Genomic DNA, 18,149 nt, shown 5'->3' on the forward strand with positions numbered 1-18,149 from the left:
GCCCAATGTTTGGTGTGATTCAGTAAATCTATGTGCTTTGTGTTGGACTTGATAGGGATGTCAAGCTTTAACGAAAGAAATTTGTAACACCCCAATCCTATATTGAGAGATTCGGTAGATCTACTATAATTTATATATAAAGACTTATACCTAAACTTGTAAAACGCTTTTTGTGGGATAAAATCATGAGACATTTAGATCAAAGCGGATAATAGCTTGCAAGTTAAGTGTGGTCTCTACATATTGAACCCTAGGTACAAGCAGAACTAAAGTCAAAACTTTTATTTTAGGGATTAGGATAAACTTACTATGAACATATTCAATAAAAAATTAGTGAAAAAAATTATCAATTTGAATAAAATAATAATGTTATTGTATAAAAAGAAAATTATTTGATATTAGAACTGAACTCTCACTTTCTTATAGGAATCTATTATTAAATACATGATGACTCAAATTTTATCAATAATTACAAAAAATATATCATAAGTTATCAAAAGATTACTAAAATTACATCAAGAGGTTACTAAAATTTTATAAAAAATTATCAAAATTATATCAATAGTTACTAAATTATATCATAAATTACCAAAATTGTATCGAAGGTTATTAAAATTTTATCAATAGTTACGAAATTATATCATAAATTACCAAAATTGTATCGAAGGTTATTAAAATTTTATCAAAAGTTATCAAAAAATCAAAATTATATCAAAAATTATCAAATTTTACTTATATTATATCAAAATCAAAATTAAATTATTAGTATTTATCATTATTATCATAATATAAAAAATTTATTTTTTACAATAAATTTTTAGATATAAAACTTACACGTACATCATGCATGTGTCAAAAATTAATACAACTAAAGGCTCGTCGAGCCATGTTACCAAAAGAAGGAAGAACTAAGAAGGAAGGACTAATATTTCAAACTTAGGGTCCTATCCTGTTGTTATTTTTATTTTTGGATTTAGTTATCGAAAGGTCCCTAAAATATTGCATTAATGACAACTTCATTTTGTTAAACTCCCTGTGGTTTCCACTATTAACCAACTTTTGTTAAATGATTTATGGCATCTTGACGAGTTGACATTTCCACCAGGGCCCCCTTCGCCTTGATCCCATCATCGTATAATTTGGACATATATACTCGGATGCATTCAAGACCATATATTTTAATCTAATACTATTTTCTTTTCAGAGCTTGAATCATTTTTTTCATATCTAAAACATTTTAGGTATGAATCTTTCATTTCAAACATAAAATATACTGGACGTATATGTGCTATAAGCACTAGAAGAAAGAAAAAGGATAACCTCAGCTTATAGCCAAGAAATAAATAATCTAGCAATGTTCCCTGGCTAATTACTACCATAGTAGAGGAAAGTGGCTCCCTAGGAGATAAGAAATTCCTTCACTGTGGTTTTACACAATGGTAGCAGCATGATAAGGAGTGGGGACTAGGATAAGATCATTTTTCCTCTTCACAGATAAGCCAAAGGCCTCAGTCATGTCTAGATTTTCTTGCTTCATTCCATTTGGCAGCTTCCAATCATAATGGAACAACAACTGAGCAAGTGGCAGCTGCACATTAGGTTCTGCAAACAGTATGCCTGGACATATCCTCCTTCCAGCACCAAATGGAATGAACTCAAAATTTGTCCCCATGTAATCAGTTGAACTATTGAGAAATCTCTCAGGGTAAAATTTGTCAGCTTCAGGCCAGAAACCGGGATCTCTTCCAATAGCCCATGCATTAAGAAGAACTCTAGTTTTTGCAGCAATTTCATAGCCATTAATTTCACAAGCCTGGTTACATTCTCTAGGAAGCAACAAAGGTACAGCAGGGCTAAGCCTCAATGTTTCTTTAATAACTGCTTTCAAATACTTGAGTTCATTAAAACCAGTTTCATCCACATGTCCTTTTCCTTCAAAAACCTTCCTCACCTCAGTTTGAGCCTCTCTCATCACCCTTGGATTTTTTAGCATTTGGGACTTTGCCCACTCCACAGTTGTTGATGAAGTTTCACTTCCAGCACTAAAAATATCCTGAAAACATAAACAATTTGCTATATTTAATTCAGGGGAAAAGCATTGATAAAAACAAAAGAGAAAATATTGTCTACAAATAGAAAATATTTGGAGCAAAAAGTACGAGGTTTCCATGCCTTGGAAACTAAAAAGGTGCAAGTGTATGTAAATGTAAGGACTAATGAATCAATGGTTACTAAGTACTAACCAAGAGGACTGATTTGATGTCATCATCGGCAAGGGGAAGTTCATCGCCATGCTCCTGAAGCCTTAAGAGAACATCAACTAGATCTTCCACTGCTTCATTATCTCTGCCTTTTGCACTTGCACTTCTCCCTCTATGTTCCTTAATGATGTTTCCCATAATCCTATCATTCTCCTTATGAATCTTCGCAACTTTTCGCTTTAGACCGCTAAAATGCTGAAGCATTTTAACTGAAGGAAAAATATCAGCTACACAAAAACCAGATGACCGCTTTACGAGTTCTGTAATATTAGATATGAATGCTTCTTGATCTTTGCATTTTTTACCGAAGGCTGCCCTTGCTGTTATGCCATATGACATTGTGAAAATCTTCTCGCTAAGATTGACAGGCTTTCCATCACTTTCATGTACCATTTTGATGAGTTTAAACACTTCTTCCTCTCTTATTGATCGGAATGATTGGACCCTTTTCGCGCTTAGAAGCTCCGTGGTGGAAACTTTTCGCAGATGTCTCCAGTAGTTCCCATATGGTGCAAAGGCAATATCTCTATAATTATAAGTTGTGATCTTTGGAACAACAAAAGCAGGCCTATAAGCAAAGTTGATAACATGAGTTTTCATAATCATTTTGGCAATCTCTGGTGAAGAAACTACGATTGTGGAAACTTCACCAAGTTGTAGGTGCATCAAGGGTCCATGTTTCCTTGCCAAGTCTCTTAGAATTTCTTGGGGTCGAGAACCAGCCATCTGGTGCAAATTTCCTATCAGAGGTAATTTCTGCGGCCCTGGAATCGACTTGCGGGTTGAATTCGTGGCTTTTGATCTCTTTAAACTTTTGATTACCATGAGAAAAACAAGGAGGAAAGTGAAGAGGACTTGGAAGGAGGGAATCTGGAGCTCCATAACTATAAAGATGGTAAGTTTTCAAGAGAATGTGATGAACTTCTCAGTGGAACAATTGTATCATATATAGTTGAGTTATAGCAAAGCATTCCTCTCATAAATTTACAATATTTTGGCACAGCTGAATGAATGCATGTCAATGTTGTCATGGCAATAAAATTCTTTTGTTCTGTCCAATGAATTGGATTCCAAAACTATGTATACTTGAAACAACCTGATCGATCCCTCCCAAATGACATAATTCTCATCTAATTCTAAAAAATCCATATGATTTTGTCCTTTATATTCGGCATTGGTATATTTTTCTCTTACCATTCCAACACTTTCGAACAAGTCAACTGCAAATTTCTCTACACCATAAAAACTAAAAAAGTGCAAGAGAATATTTATTTTTGCCATCTTGAATTCCTTGCTCAAGCTTAGTAGAGTTTCTCCAATTAGCTGCTTTACTCACATAAATCTGTCCCGGGTTTAAGCTATCAGTCCAGCTTAGTTCAGATTCGACCTTGGACAAGATTTTCTAAGTCTGAATCGAGTCCAGGTCATTATTTAATTAATAAAATTATTTTTATTTAATTTAAATTTTTTTTAAAAAACCTCTTAGATTTAATGGATTGAGTGAAGCTGTGCTTGAATAAAAATTTTAAATGAGTAAAAATTTTAAAAGGTCAATCGAATCTAATTCGACTCGATACATGAATAATTTTTATCATAATTTTATCAAATTTTTTTAGTAAAAGATTTTGAATAAATCTGTTTGTTAAGATTTAAAAATTACTTAAATAGTTATTTAAAAAAAAAATACTTTCTAGTGTGATATCGTCATCATCTCTCCAAGAGTGATCGATTTTTAATTAATTTACCAAATTTTTTATTTTAAATTATTTTTAAGAAGCATTTTATTCATAAAATTTTAAATTTTAAGAGGAAAAGTGATTTTATGAAAAGTATTGATTTCTAGCAAGGAGTGATTTTACTAGCATAAAAATGTTAAATTTTTATATTTAATTAAAAAAAAATCAAATTATTTAATAAAAATTTTTTATAATAATATCCTCCATTACATATCAAATACATCATTATAATTATTTTTATATCTAAACATATTTTTTATTTTTTATTTTAATTTAATTATTATATTAATTAATTTCACTTCTATCACTATTTTTAATATCATCAAAATTAATTCCGTCACTTATCCAAATGGGCCCTAAACCTCCTCAACTTCACTCTATTGACCTGCCTCCAAATTCTTGAACTCAGGACTCCCTTCAAATCCTCCTTAATTATCTGTTCTAATATTCGCTCATCGCCCAAAATTCTGATCCAATAATCGTCTCTTGACACTTATCTCGCTGCTGACTCATTCGAGACAACTTAATCGAGACAACTCAGTCCACTCATCCTGTTTTACATCATAATCCCACTGTATTAAAGCTTTCTTTATCGTCATCATAACTCCCGCCATGATAATGGAACCATCCAACTCACCAGCCGGGAAGAACGATCGGGTTTCCAGCATCTGCTTCCTTCATCTCCAACTCCGAGTTGTGAACTCGAACACATCTAGGTCAAAAATTGTTGGGTCCCATTCACCCCTCACCACAAGCTGTCCTTTAGAGCTTGTTCTCTGACAACACAATGGAAACCCATCAAGGTGCTTAGGAATCGGATCAACTCTATTCCAGATTTCACCCATGGGTCAAACATGGTAACCCATGCTTGGGTGGAACAATCGCTTTGGACCCATCAGGATGGATGCCACTCTCAGTTATGCGTGGATATCAGCATGTAAGACATTGATATGGGTTTTAGTTTGATTTTTTTTTTTTTTGAAATTTTATGATTAAGAAAACTTAAAAAAAAAAAAAAGAATTAAGAGAATTTGTTTGGATGAGAAAAAAAATCTGGTTTTGTGTTCAGACTAGGGGTGTAAATGATACATTAGTACTCGCAAGCTACTCGGGTTCGATTCGAAGAAAACTCGAATTCGGTTCGATTATTATCGAGTCGAGCTCGAGCTCGAGTAGCTCGACTTATCGATCGAGCCGAATTCGAGTATTCTTATATCCGGCTCGAGTAGCTCGCGAGCCTAATCGAGCTTTTCTATTATATATTTATTTTTATTATTTTATTTATAAAATTACTTTTTTACCCTTAACTTAAAAAACCCTAAAATTTTATTTTCTTTCTTTCTCTCTTCTCCTTCAGTTTTTCTCCCCGTCTCTCTCACTCACCAACAGCCCTACTTGCGGCGGCTTTTCTTCCCGAATCCCACTCCATCTTCCAAGCTTGTTCCACCCTTTCGAAAGCCCTTTCTCCTCTCTCTAAAAGGCTTGAACATAACCCGATCTTGAACAGAACCCATTCGACGTTTGCAGCAGCTTCAACAGTTTGCAGCAGCTTCAACAGAACCCATTCGACGTTTGCAGCTTGCAGCAGCTTCAACAGTTTACAGATCTTGAACAGAACCCATTCGACATTTGCAGCAGCTTCAACAGTTTGCAGCAGCTTCAACAGTTTGCAGCAGCTTCAACAGTTTGCAGATCTTGAACAGTTTGCAGCAGCTTCAACAGTTTACAGATCTTGAACAAAACCCATTCGACGTTTGCAGCTTGCAGCAGCTTCAACAGTTTGCAGATCTTGAACAGAACCCATTGGACGTTTGCAGCAGCTTCAACAGTTTGCAGCAGCTTCAACAGTTTGCAGCAGCTTCAACAGAACCCATTCGACGTTTGCAGCAGCTTCAACAGTTTGCAGATCTTGAACAAAACCCATTCGACGTTTGCAGCTTGCAGCAGCTTCAACAATTTGCAGATCTTGAACAAAACCCATTCGACGTTTGCAGCAGCTTCAACAGTTTACAGCAGCTTCAACAGTTTGCAGCAGCTTCAACAGTTTGCATATCTTGAACAGTTTGCAGCAGCTTCAATAGTTTACAGATCTTGAACAGAACCCATTGGACGTTTGCAGCAACTTCAACAGTTTGCAGCAGCTTCAACAGAACCCATTCGACGTTTGCAGCAGCTTCAACAGAACCCGATCCCTCAACGTAGCCCTTTTTCCTCTCTCTAAAAGGTAAGCTCGTTCCACCCATTCGACATTTGCAGTAGCTTGAACAGAACCCGATCCCTCAACGTAGCCTTTTCTCCATGACATACTTTTTGAGTGCCATTTTTTTATTAAATGTTTTTATGTTAGGCTTCCAATTCATGCTAAAAGGTGGTTTAAATAAGAATGCCTTAATTAAATACCTTTATGAATGCCTAAATTAAATACCCTTATGAATATTGTGGGGATGCAGATCGAGAACAACAATGAAATGGGGCAAGGTGTTATAGCTATTTGTTAGTATTGATATTCTCAATTTGTAATTATTCTTTTGTATAGGTTTATTGAAAAGCAATATGAGCCCAATGTTCATTTGAAGACATAATATTGTGAAGGCAGCATATGTATTGTTGTTGGTTTGTTGTAACTTATTTGTGAACTTATTTGCTTGGATATTTACTATCTTTCAATTAGGATTTTAATTTCTAAGTTTCATTATGTCTTATATTTGTGTGTTGTATTTGAATCATTTAATGAGACTTTTATTTGCTTAAATTTGATTGTTGTGTAAGTTATTATTATTATTATTGTTGTTGTTGTTATTGTTGTTGTTATCTTGAAAATATAATATTTATTAGGTTTGATAAAAATTAGTTGTAAAAGATCTCGAGCTCGAGCTCGAGCTCGAATAATCGAGTTTTTTTTTCGAGTATAAAAATCGAGCTTTTTTTTATATATTAATCGAGCTTAATCGAGCGAGCTCGAATAGCTCGAATTCGATCACGAATCGAGTTCGAGCTTGAAAAATGAAACTCGATCGAGCTCGAGCCGAGTATCGAGCCCCGAATTGTGAGTCGAGCTCGAGCTCGAGCTTCTCATTATTCGGCTCGGCTCGGCTCGTTTACAGCCCTAGTTCAGACATTGATACAAGAGGGAAAAAATCCAAAACATATTTTAAAATTTACAAATGCCACATAAATTTCATTAGTCGATGTCTTTTTAATTTACCGGTACGTGTGTTTCATCGTTAATTTTTCATCAACAAAAGTATTAATTTATTATAACATGATAACATTTAGTCTTAATTTAAACAAAATAAAACATTTATTCCTGAATTGATCATACAAATAGTTAATTTTAAATTAAATATTTAGTCTTTGGATCACTTTAGAAAAAATATTTTTCGGTATTTGTTTAAGTGGAAAACAAAAACATTTTCTTCACTATTCATCTTCTCCTTCTTTAATCTTCTCTTTTAAATCTTTCTTTAATTCAACATACCTATTTTAAATACATTAGAACCCACAAAATAAAACACAATAGAATAACCAAATAACAATATTTGAGGGAAAAAAAAAAGAAGGATTTTTTTCAAAATACCCATAGGTTACATGATTAGCTTGGAGATTGAAGCTTAAAAAGGGAGACCATGGAGGATATAGAAAGCTTGTGGCGAAGAAAATTATTTTTCATTGTACCAAACAGAGGCTATAATAAATTGAATTTCTTGGATAAATGATTGTGCTTTTTATTCATAAAAAGAAGAATCTTCCAGTAAGAATTAAGCTTTACAAAAGAAAAACATCAAAGAAAAAAAGGAAATGTAACAAATCAATCAAACTTTCCAATTACTATAAAGAAATCTGTTAAGAAAATTATCAACTAGGTGTAGACTCTATGGAGCCTGCTTTTCCGTCCAAACTTCATAGATGAAGGGATTCCAACCAATTTTAAGAGTTATAATCAAAAGAGATTTATCCTTCAAGTTTGTTTTGATTTGAAAAAATTCATAATGTGTGGATAACTAAATCCAACCTATAACATATTATCTGTTTTGATTTGAAGATTTTATGATTTTATTTCATAAAAAATAATTTATAAATATAGATTTAAATTTTTACTTATATATCATAACGGATATTTAAAATATCTCAATGTGAAATTAAGGAATCACAAACTTCTCTATTAAAGTTTGATGTCCCATTAAATTTAGCACAAAGCACACATAAGCGCATATATAGAACTATAAAATCAAAATCACATTAAATGTTACAATCAATAATTATATATACAAAATCGTAGAATTAGGATCATATTAGATGTTGAGATTCTAGAGATATCTTGAAATTTTAAAGGTAACTCGCACCATGTAACATTTGATTTTTTCGAGATTTTAAAGGTGACTTTAATCATATAGTACTTAGTTCTCGTATAACTAGTGACTGTTTTAATATTATTTGTAGAAACTCGCATCCAATTTATAAGGTATTATCCACTTTGATCCGAAAATTTCATGATTTTATTCCTTAAAAAATATCTCACAAATATAAATTTAAATATCTATTTATATATTATAACAAATTCTTAAAATATGCCAATAAAAAATTAAAGTGTAGTGTAATGCTAACTAGTCACGTAATGCTAGGCCTTTATTTAATTAATAAAAAAATTATTTTTATTTAATTTTAATTTTAAAAACTCATTTAAAATTTAGTGTTTTATTTTAAAAAATAAAAGCTCTCAAATTTGATGGATTGAGTTAGGTTGTGGTTGAATAGAAATTTTAAAAGGTTAATCACAATTAATTCAACTCGATAAATGAATAACTCTTATCATAATTTTTTTTCAAATTTTTTTAGTTAAAGATTTTGAATAAATGTGTTTGCGTAGATTTAAAAATGACTTAACTAGTTATTGGAAAAAAAAAATTTACTTGACTAATGTGATAGCGTCTTCATCTCTCTTAAGAGTGTTGAATGTCTAATTAATTTGCCATATCTTTTATTTTAAGTTGTTTTTAGGAGGAATTTAATTCACAAAATTTTAGATTTTAGGAAAAAAAGTGATTCTCATAAAAATATTGATTCCTGACAAAGAGTGATTTCATTGGCATTAAAATATTATATTTTTATATTTGGTTTGAAAGAAAATTAAATTACTTAATAAATTTTTTTATAATAATATCCTTTATTATATATCAAATACATCATTTTCTATAAATATAATGTAGTATTTGATCAATAAAATTGTATTTAAATATAATTTTTATTAAAAATAAATAAAAATAAGATACAAGAAAAACTTCGTTAATGCAATAAAAATATTATGATTATTTTGAAAAAACAAAAATTAAACTAACACAATATTTTTCAAAAAATAAACATAATATTTAATATAAACACAACGTTTTCATCTTAAAAAATCATTGCATTTGAGAACAAAATTTAAAAAATAAAAATAAAAATACAGACACGATGTTTATATAACATAAACGTCATATTTACTTAGCAGATTAAGACCCTCACATTTATGTAACATAAACGCCTATTTGTCTAACAAATCAAAAACCTGCAAAGAGATATTGACCGCAAAGGGCCTTTTATGTTGGATCCCAAACATATATTGATTTTATAAAATTAAATGGAGTTTCCAAAAGGTCATTTAATGCAAAGAGATATTACGTTTATTTTTCAAAATTATCTTGAAATGCAATATTTGTACTATTTATTTTTCAAAATTACGTGTATAAATAAAAAATCAAAATTATGTTTCTTTTTCATATGTTAATTTTCAAAAAATAAAATAAAATAAAATAATTTTTTATTCAAATAAATATGTTAAGAACATAATTTTTCTCTCAAAAATCTTAAAAATTTATAAAAAAATATATTTTTAATTTAAAAAATTTTTAATACCTATAAAAATGTAAAATTACTTTAAAAATCATACACTCATAAATCAAACTTGAAAATTAAATTTCCACAAGCAAAATTCTTAAAGAAAATATATCAGATTTTTATGAATCAAAAGACCCTTGGCATCAAGTTTTCAATTTTAAAATTGACACCAGCCATGTACAGCTACCTTATGACGTATACTGATTCTGAAATCTGACACAAGTACTGATCTAAAGTCACCAATTATTGGTCTTCATTAAAAGAATAGAATCGGGATGAACTCGTGAATTGGCAGATAATCTAAAAAATTCTTTAAAATCTATGTCTCTCTCTCTCGTTTGCCATAGTAGCCAATTTGCTTGAAGATTTTTCTATTGCAAGATATTATTATTATTATTGTTCCCCAGATAGTAGGTAACAACTCAGGATTCTGATTAAGGGACCAAGAACCACTTACAATTTTAAAAACCAGTAAGAACAACATCAGCAGAAATAAAACCAACTTCCTTGATTCTATTGAGAATAGTTGAATTAGTCTTTGGATCACTTTAGAAAAAATATTTTTCGGTATTTGTTTCAATGGAAAACAAAAACATTTTCTTCACTATTTATCTTCTCCTCCTTTAATCTTCTCTTTTAAATCTTTCTTTAATTCAACATACCTGTTTTAAATACATTAGAACCCACAAAATAAACACAATAGAATAACCAAATAACAATATTTGAGGGAAAGAAAAAAAAGAAGGATTTTTTTCAAAATACCCATAGGTTACATGATTAGCTTGGAGATTGAAGCTTAAAAAGGGAGACCATGGAGGATATAAAAAGCTTGTGGCGAAGAAAATTATTTTTCATTGTACCAAACAGAGGCTATAATAAATTGAATTTCTTGGATAAATGATTGTCCTTTTTATTCATAAAAAGGAGAATCTTCCAATAAGAATTAAGCTTTACAAAAGAAAAACATCAAAGAAAAAAGGATATGTAACAAATCAATCAAACATTCCAATTACCATAAAGAAATCTGTTAAGAAAATTATCAACCAGGTGTGGACTCTATGGAGCCTGCTTGTCCGTCCAAACTTCATAGAGGAAGGGATTCCAAGCAATTTAAAGAGTTATAATCAAAAGAGATTTATCTTTCAGTTTTGATTTGAAAAAATTCATAATGTTTGGATAACTAAATTCAACCTATAATATATTATCCGTTTTGATTTGAAGAGCTTACGATTTTATTTTATAAAAAGTAATTTATAAATTTAAATTTAAATCTTTACTTATATATCATAATCGATCTTTAGAATATTTCGATGTAAAATTAAGAAATCACAAACTTCTTTATTAAAGTTTGACATCACCATTAAATTCAACACAAAGCACACATAACCGCATATACAGAACTATAGAACCAAAATTACGTTAAATGTTAAAATCAATAATTATACATACAAAATCGTAGAATCAAAATCATACTAGATGTTAGGATTCTAGAGGTATGTTAAAATTTTAAAGGTAACTCTCATCATATAATACTTAATTTTCTCAAGATTCTAAAGATGACTCTAATCATGTAGCATTTAGCTCTCGTCTAGTTGGTGACTACTTTAATATTATTTGTGGAGATTCACACCTAATTTATAAGATATTATCCATTTTGATCTAAAAGTTTCATGATTTTATCCTACAAAAATTATCTCACAAATATGAATTTAAATCTCTATTGTATATTATAACAAACTCTTAAAATATGTCTATAGGAAATTAAAGTGTCACGTAATGCTAACTATTCACTAGCTAGCCTTTAAATCCTAAAAAGATGTAGCAGCCGTGGTCAAATTTGTTTAATCAACATACATGTGAAGAATAAGTAATCTCTAGACTCTATTTTCTACTTAAAAAACAAGCAATTGGAACTAATTTCAACACCTCGATTGCAAAATCTTTGTTTAGCAGATAATTTCTTTAAAAGATACTGATTATTTATTAATTGTTGTATCTTTTAAAAGATGCCTATTTAAATCAAAACAAAATAAGCAAAGAAAACCTTAATTGTAAAAGCAAATGTTTGGACAATTGAAAATTAAGGAAAGGCTCCATTGCCACTTCCCTGTTTGTTATGTCTTCAAATTGATTCTGACGATTTTCTGGATATCAATTACGGAAATGATTGTGACATTCTTTGAGTACTTGTTTTTTTTTTTTTTTTACAATCTCAACAATTTTAAAAGAATTTCCAAGCAAATTCTCTACTTCATTGTGGAAAAATGTGTTTGTTGTTTAATTTTGACTCATCAAACTTTATCAAAACAATATCCCATTTCAGACTTAAAGGAACTTTGACAATTCTTGCATAAGAAATAGTTACTACTTGGTAAAATTATTGGTATATAGGCTATGGAGGCAGCTGCTTATTTGAGTAATTGTTGTTGGCTTTCAAGTTCCAGCTCAAAAGGGTTAATCCAATTGGTAGAGAGAGAGGAATTAATTTTGTTAATCAAACTTCGATTCTTATAAAAAAATATTCTGAGAATAATAAAATCTTAAATACATCAAGTTGTCGCAATCATTTAAAATTGTATTATAACAAAAAGATTAAATTTAAACAAAATCTAAAGATATCGGACCGCATTATTAAAGCAAAAACTGTTGTAGTTCGTAATTTCAACACCATGCGTGCAGAAAGGAGAGAATTGAAAAGGATGGGTGTGGCGCCGTTGGGAAAATACAGAGGAGCTTTGGTCAGAATATTTATTTTTGCTATCTTGAATTCCTTGCTCAAGCTTAGTAGAATTTCTCCAAATAACTGCTTTGCTCAGAGATACATGTGTCCAAGGATCAAGCTATCTCACCAGCTTAATTCGGATTCGGCCTTGGACAAGATTTTCTAAGTTTGAATCTAGGCCTTTATTTAATTAATAAAAATTATTTTTATTTAATTTTAATTTTAAAACTCATTTAAAATTTAATGTTTAATTTTTAAAAAATAACCTCTCAAATTTAATGAATTGAGTTAGACTATGTTTGAATACAAATTTTAAAAGGTTAACCAAACTTAATTCGACTTGATAAACAAATAACTCTTATTATAATTTTTTCAAAATTTTTTAGCTAAAGATTTTGAATAAATCTATTTGCGTAGATTTAAAATTTACTTAATTAGTTATTGAAAAAAAAAAAATTACTTAACTAGTGTGATAGCGTCTTCCTCTCTCCAAGAGTGATGGATTTTTAATTAATTTGTCATATCTTTTATTTTAAGTTGTTTTTAAGAGAAATTTGGTTCACAAAATTTTAAATTTTAAGACAAAAAATAATTCTCAAAAAAGCATTGATTCCCAATAAAGAGTGATTTTATTGGTATTAAAATATTATAACCTTATATTTGATTCGAAAAAAAATCAAATTACTTAATAAAATCTTTTTATAATAATGTCCTTCGTTTTATATTAAATACATTATTTTTCTAAAAATATAATGTAGTATTTACATCATTTTTTATAAATTTTTAATTTTAAAATTTTTTAATACCGTTAAAATATAAAATTATTTTAAAAATCATATACTCAGAAATCAATCTTGAAAATTCTAAAAGAAAATATATCAGATTTGTATGAATCCAAAGACCCGTGGCATAAAGTTTTCAATTTTAAAATTGACACCAACCATGTATAGCCACCTTATGACGTATTCTGATTCTGAAAAAACACACAAGTACTGATTTGTATGAATCCAAAGACCCGTGACATGAAGTTTTCAATTTTAAAATGGACACCAACCATGTACAGCCACCTTATGACGTATTCTGATTCTGAAAGCTGACACAAGTACTGATCTAAGGTCACCACTTATTGGTGTTATTAAAAAAATAGAATAGGGATAAACTCATGAATTGGCAGATAATCTAAAAAATTCTTTAAAATCTATGTCTCTCTCTCTCTCGTTTGCCATAGTTACCAATTTGCTAGAAGATTTTTCCATTGCAAGATATTATTATTATTATTATTCTTCCCCAGATAGTAGGCAACAACTCAAGATTCTAATTAAGGTACCAAGAACCTCTTACAATTTTAAAAACCAGTAAGAACAACATCAGCACATATAAAACCTACTTCCTTGATTCAATTGAGAATAGTTGAATTAGTGTTAGCTCTGCAACCATCAAGTCTGATAGTTGTCTCGATCCAGGGAAAATGAAGATGGGCTACCAATGAACTCCATAATAAGCTTTAATTATTACATGCGAATTAATTAATTGACATAAACTGCTTCATATGGCATAAGTGGTGTAAATTCACCACCAATTCCTGATGTTCATGAAGAACCATAACATCAATGATTTCATTTGACAGCTAATGTTTAATTGTTCAAAATAAGCCATTGGATAAGTAACTACTGTTATCATTGTCTTTCTTTTGGTAGCCTTAATTCAAAGATGTTTCATTTGAAAAGAAAATAATTGTTTCTTTGAAATTTGATTATTTATTTGAGAATTGATCTCTAAAACATGCTGCACCCACCATACATTCATGCTCCTTAATTGAGTTCTGATACAAAACTATTAGGAAGCAATAGCTGCCATGAAAAATGTGATTTGACAATCTTCTCAATGGCTTTACAAGATGATCATCTGATATTTTTGCTTCAAACTACTGAGTACCGAATGGGAATCAGGTGCAGATCTCTTTTTCTTCTAGCAGTAGAACCAAAGGCCTCACTCATGTCTAGATCTTCACGTTTCATCCCATTAGGGAGTTTCCAATCAAAATGGTACAGTAAACATGCAAGGGAAAGCTCAACAATAGCCATACCGAATGACATCCCAGGACACATCCTCCTTCCAGCACCAAATGGAATAAATTCGAAGTTAGCCCCTTTATAGTCAACTGAACTATTCAGGAATCTCTCTGGATTAAACCTCTCAGCTTCGTTCCAATACTTGGGATCTCTCCCAATTGCCCATGCATTAACAACCACTTTGGACTTGGCAGGTATCTCAAATCCATTAATCTCACATTTCTCCACATTTTCTCTTGGAACTAGCAAAGGCACAGGAGGATGTAATCTTAAAGTTTCCTTGATAACTAACTTCAAGTACTTCAATTCATGAAGGTCTGATTCGTTGACATCCCCTTTTCTATCAAAGACTTGTCTCAACTCTGCTTGTGCCTTTTCCAGCATTCTGGGATTTTTCATCATTTCGGACATTGCCCATTCTACTGTATTTGAAGCTGTGTCTGTTCCACCAATGAGGATGTCCTGAAAAGAAGTAGTCAATTAAAGTGAAAACCATTTTTGTACGATTTTCAAGCAAGTCTCTGGTATTAAATAGTTGAGCGTAAATTCATAGGATTATACACTTACACACATATACAAAAGAAATATATGAGATATCAAACTACTAACCAGGATAACAGCTTTGATGTTATCAATTGTTAAGGGAAATTCAAGGCCTCCATGATCCTGAAGATTCAAAAGAACATCAACTAGATCATCTGTTACATCATCACCATTCTTCGGATTTGCTTTGCTAGCTTTATGTTCTTCAATGATGCTTTCAAGAATATCATCTGTATCTTGGTGCAGCTTCTCAAGTTTGGCTGTCATCCCACTGATCATATGAAACAATTTGATGGAAGGAAACAGATCGCTGATACTAAAACCAGCTACCGCTTCCAAAATTTTCTTCATAACTGAAAGGAATGCTTCATGTTGCTTGCATCTACCGCCAAAGGCCGTGCTTAAAACGATGCTATATGATAAGTTGTTTAACATCTCACCAAGGTTGATTGTCAATCCTGTACTAGAAGAGATGGACCTAATTAGATTTGATATCTGCTCTTCCCTGACTGATCGAAATGATTGTACACGTTTTGTACTTAACAGCTCCAACGTGCAAATTTTTCGAAGCTGCCTCCAATAGCCTCCATATGGTGCAAAAGAAATATCTGTAAAATTATAGAATACGATTCTTCCCGGCAGGAGGAAAGGTCTGTTAGCAAAATTGATATCATGTGTTTTCATCACTTCCTTAGCAGCCTCCGGAGAAGAAACTACAATGTGTGATAATTCACCAAGTTGTAGGTGCATCAGGGAACCATGCTTTTTGGCTAATTCTCCGAAGCGATGATGTGGAAGAGAGAACATTAAAAGGTGCAAATGTCCTATAAAAGGTAGTTTCCATGGTGCAGGGGGTAGGTTTTTGGGTGAATCCTTTATTTTGGATTTCTTTATACTCTTGAATATCATGAGAAAAACAAGGAGGAAGGTTAAGAGGACTTGGAAGGAAGGCAGATGAAGCTCCATTACTACAAAAAAAAAAAAATAAAAGATAAAAGTATTGAAGAGAATGAAGCTGAAGCAGATTTAGATCAGTTTTAGTGTGTGATGAGTTATAGCTAACGCCCCTTAATGCTGTAAATTTATAGAATTCTTGTTAGCACAAGGCCGAAGATGCATACAAATTTGCTGGGGTCATCACCTTGAAACATTGTTAAATAATTACACATTTGAGTGATCAAGTCCAATTTGCATGCCAGTTGCGGGTGACTATCATTAAAATTAAATAGCAGAAGAGACTACAATAAATTGAATTTCTTGTATAAATGATTGTGATTTTTATTCATCCAAAAAGAAGAAGTCTTACTACTAAGAATTAAGCTTTACAAGAGCAAAACATCAAAGAACAACAAAATGTAGCAAATCAATCAAACAATCCAATTACTAGAAAGAAACCTGTTAAGAAAATTATCAACAAGGTGTTGGACACTATGGAGCCTGCTTTTCGTCCAAACTTCATAGATGAAGGGATTATAAGCAATTTTAAGAGTCATAGTCAAAAGGGATTTATCTTTTTAAGTTAGTTTTGATCCAAAAAAATTCATAATGTCAATTAGTCGCTAACTAGTCCTTGAATCCTAAAAAGATGTAGCATCCGTGGTCAATTTTGTTTAATTAACATACGTGTGAAGAATAAGTGATCTTTAGACTCAATTTCCTACTTACAAAACAAGCAATTGGAACTAGTTTGAACACCTCAATTGCAAAGTCTTTGTTTAGCAGACAATTCCTTTAAAAAAACACTGATTATTTATTAAGAGTTGTTTCTTTTGAAAGACACGTATTCAAATCAAAACTAAATAAGCAAATAAATTAATTGTAGAAGCAAATGTTTGGAAAATTGAAAATTAATGAAAGACTCCATTGCCACTTCCCTGCTTATTACGTCTTCAAATTGATTCTAATGATTTCTGGACACCAATTACGGAAAAAATCATTGTGACTTTCTTTGAATTCTTGTTTGTATATTTTTTTCTCAATCTCAACAATTTAAGAAGGATTTCTGTCAAACTTCTCTACTTCATTGTGGAAAAGTGTGTTTGATTTTGAATTTGGATACATAAGTGCATGCGTTAGTCTACAAAGTTTATCAAAACAAATCGCATTTTTTGACTTAAAGAAACTTTGACAATACTTGCATAAGAAATAGCTACTACTTTGCAAAAAAATTGGTATATGAGCTATGGAGGCGGCTGCTTGTTTGAGTAATTGTTATTGGCCTTCAAGTTTCACTCAAAAGGGTTAATCCAATTGGTAAAGAGCAATTTATTTTGTTAATCAAACTTTGATTCTTGTCATAAAATCTTAAATACATCAAGTTGTCCTGATCATTTAAAGTGCATTATAACGAAAAGATTAAATTTAAACAAAATCTAAAGACATCGGACCGTATTATTAAAGCAAAAATTGTTGTAGTCCCTAATTTCAGCACAAAGTGTACAGAAAGGAGAAGGTTGAAAAGGATGGGTGTGGCTAAATGAGGAAAATACGGAGGAGCTTTGGTCAGAATGTTTACTTTTGCCATCTTGAATTCCTTGCTCAAGCTTAGTAGAATTTCTCCAGATAGCTCTTTTGCTCAGAGATAAATGTGACCGTAGATCAAGCCATCTGTCCGATTAATTACTTAGAGATTAATTAACATTAAAATTAATTTAATTTTTAATTTTTTTTCAAAATAAATTAAACCTCGTCAATGATGGATTGAATTAGGCCACATTTGAATAAGAATTTTAAAAAGTTAATCAAATTTAATTCAACTCGATACATGAACACCTCTTATCACAATTTTTTATCAAATTTTTTTAGATCAATTTGTTTGTTATTCTCCGGTCTCTTTTAAACTTCTGTGAGAGCTATTTTTTTAGCAGATATTCTGCTAGCTCCTTTTGGATGAATACAATTATTTTCAATTATTGAAAAAAAAAAAGCTAAGTTCTTTATT

At 30.9% G+C, this 18,149-nt stretch overlaps 2 protein-coding genes and 1 long non-coding RNA gene across 3 annotated transcripts; 1 reads left to right on the forward strand and 2 right to left on the reverse strand.

Annotated features, from left to right (window-relative positions):
- Positions 1-1,429: 1,429 nt before the first annotated feature.
- LOC149511770 (cytochrome P450 71D10-like) lies at positions 1,430-3,155 on the reverse strand. Its single transcript, XM_089754450.1, has 2 exons — positions 2,244-3,155; positions 1,430-2,053 (listed from the first exon to the last, which is right to left on the reverse strand). Exons 1-2 carry the CDS (start codon positions 3,141-3,143, stop codon positions 1,430-1,432), a joined length of 1,524 nt encoding a protein of 507 aa, XP_089610576.1. The 5' UTR covers positions 3,144-3,155.
- A 1,185-nt stretch (positions 3,156-4,340) lies between these two features.
- LOC149511771 (uncharacterized) lies at positions 4,341-6,692 on the forward strand. Its single transcript, XR_016333674.1, has 2 exons — positions 4,341-4,934; positions 5,355-6,692. It is a non-coding gene; the product is annotated as an uncharacterized LOC149511771 (long non-coding RNA).
- Positions 6,693-14,327: 7,635 nt separating this feature from the next.
- LOC111275601 (salviol synthase-like) lies at positions 14,328-16,745 on the reverse strand. The gene is made up of 3 exons (XM_022861028.2): positions 16,604-16,745; positions 15,275-16,176; positions 14,328-15,127 (listed from the first exon to the last, which is right to left on the reverse strand). The coding sequence occupies exons 1-3, from the start codon at positions 16,665-16,667 to the stop codon at positions 14,513-14,515; spliced, it is 1,581 nt and encodes a 526-aa protein (XP_022716763.1). The 5' UTR covers positions 16,668-16,745; the 3' UTR covers positions 14,328-14,512.
- Between the last annotated feature and the right edge of the window lie 1,404 nt (positions 16,746-18,149).

This window comes from Durio zibethinus, chromosome 25 (assembly GCF_047325235.1).
Source record: "Durio zibethinus cultivar Kanyao isolate XHJ-2024 chromosome 25, ASM4732523v1, whole genome shotgun sequence".
Classification (NCBI taxonomy): Eukaryota; Viridiplantae; Streptophyta; class Magnoliopsida; order Malvales; family Malvaceae; genus Durio; species Durio zibethinus.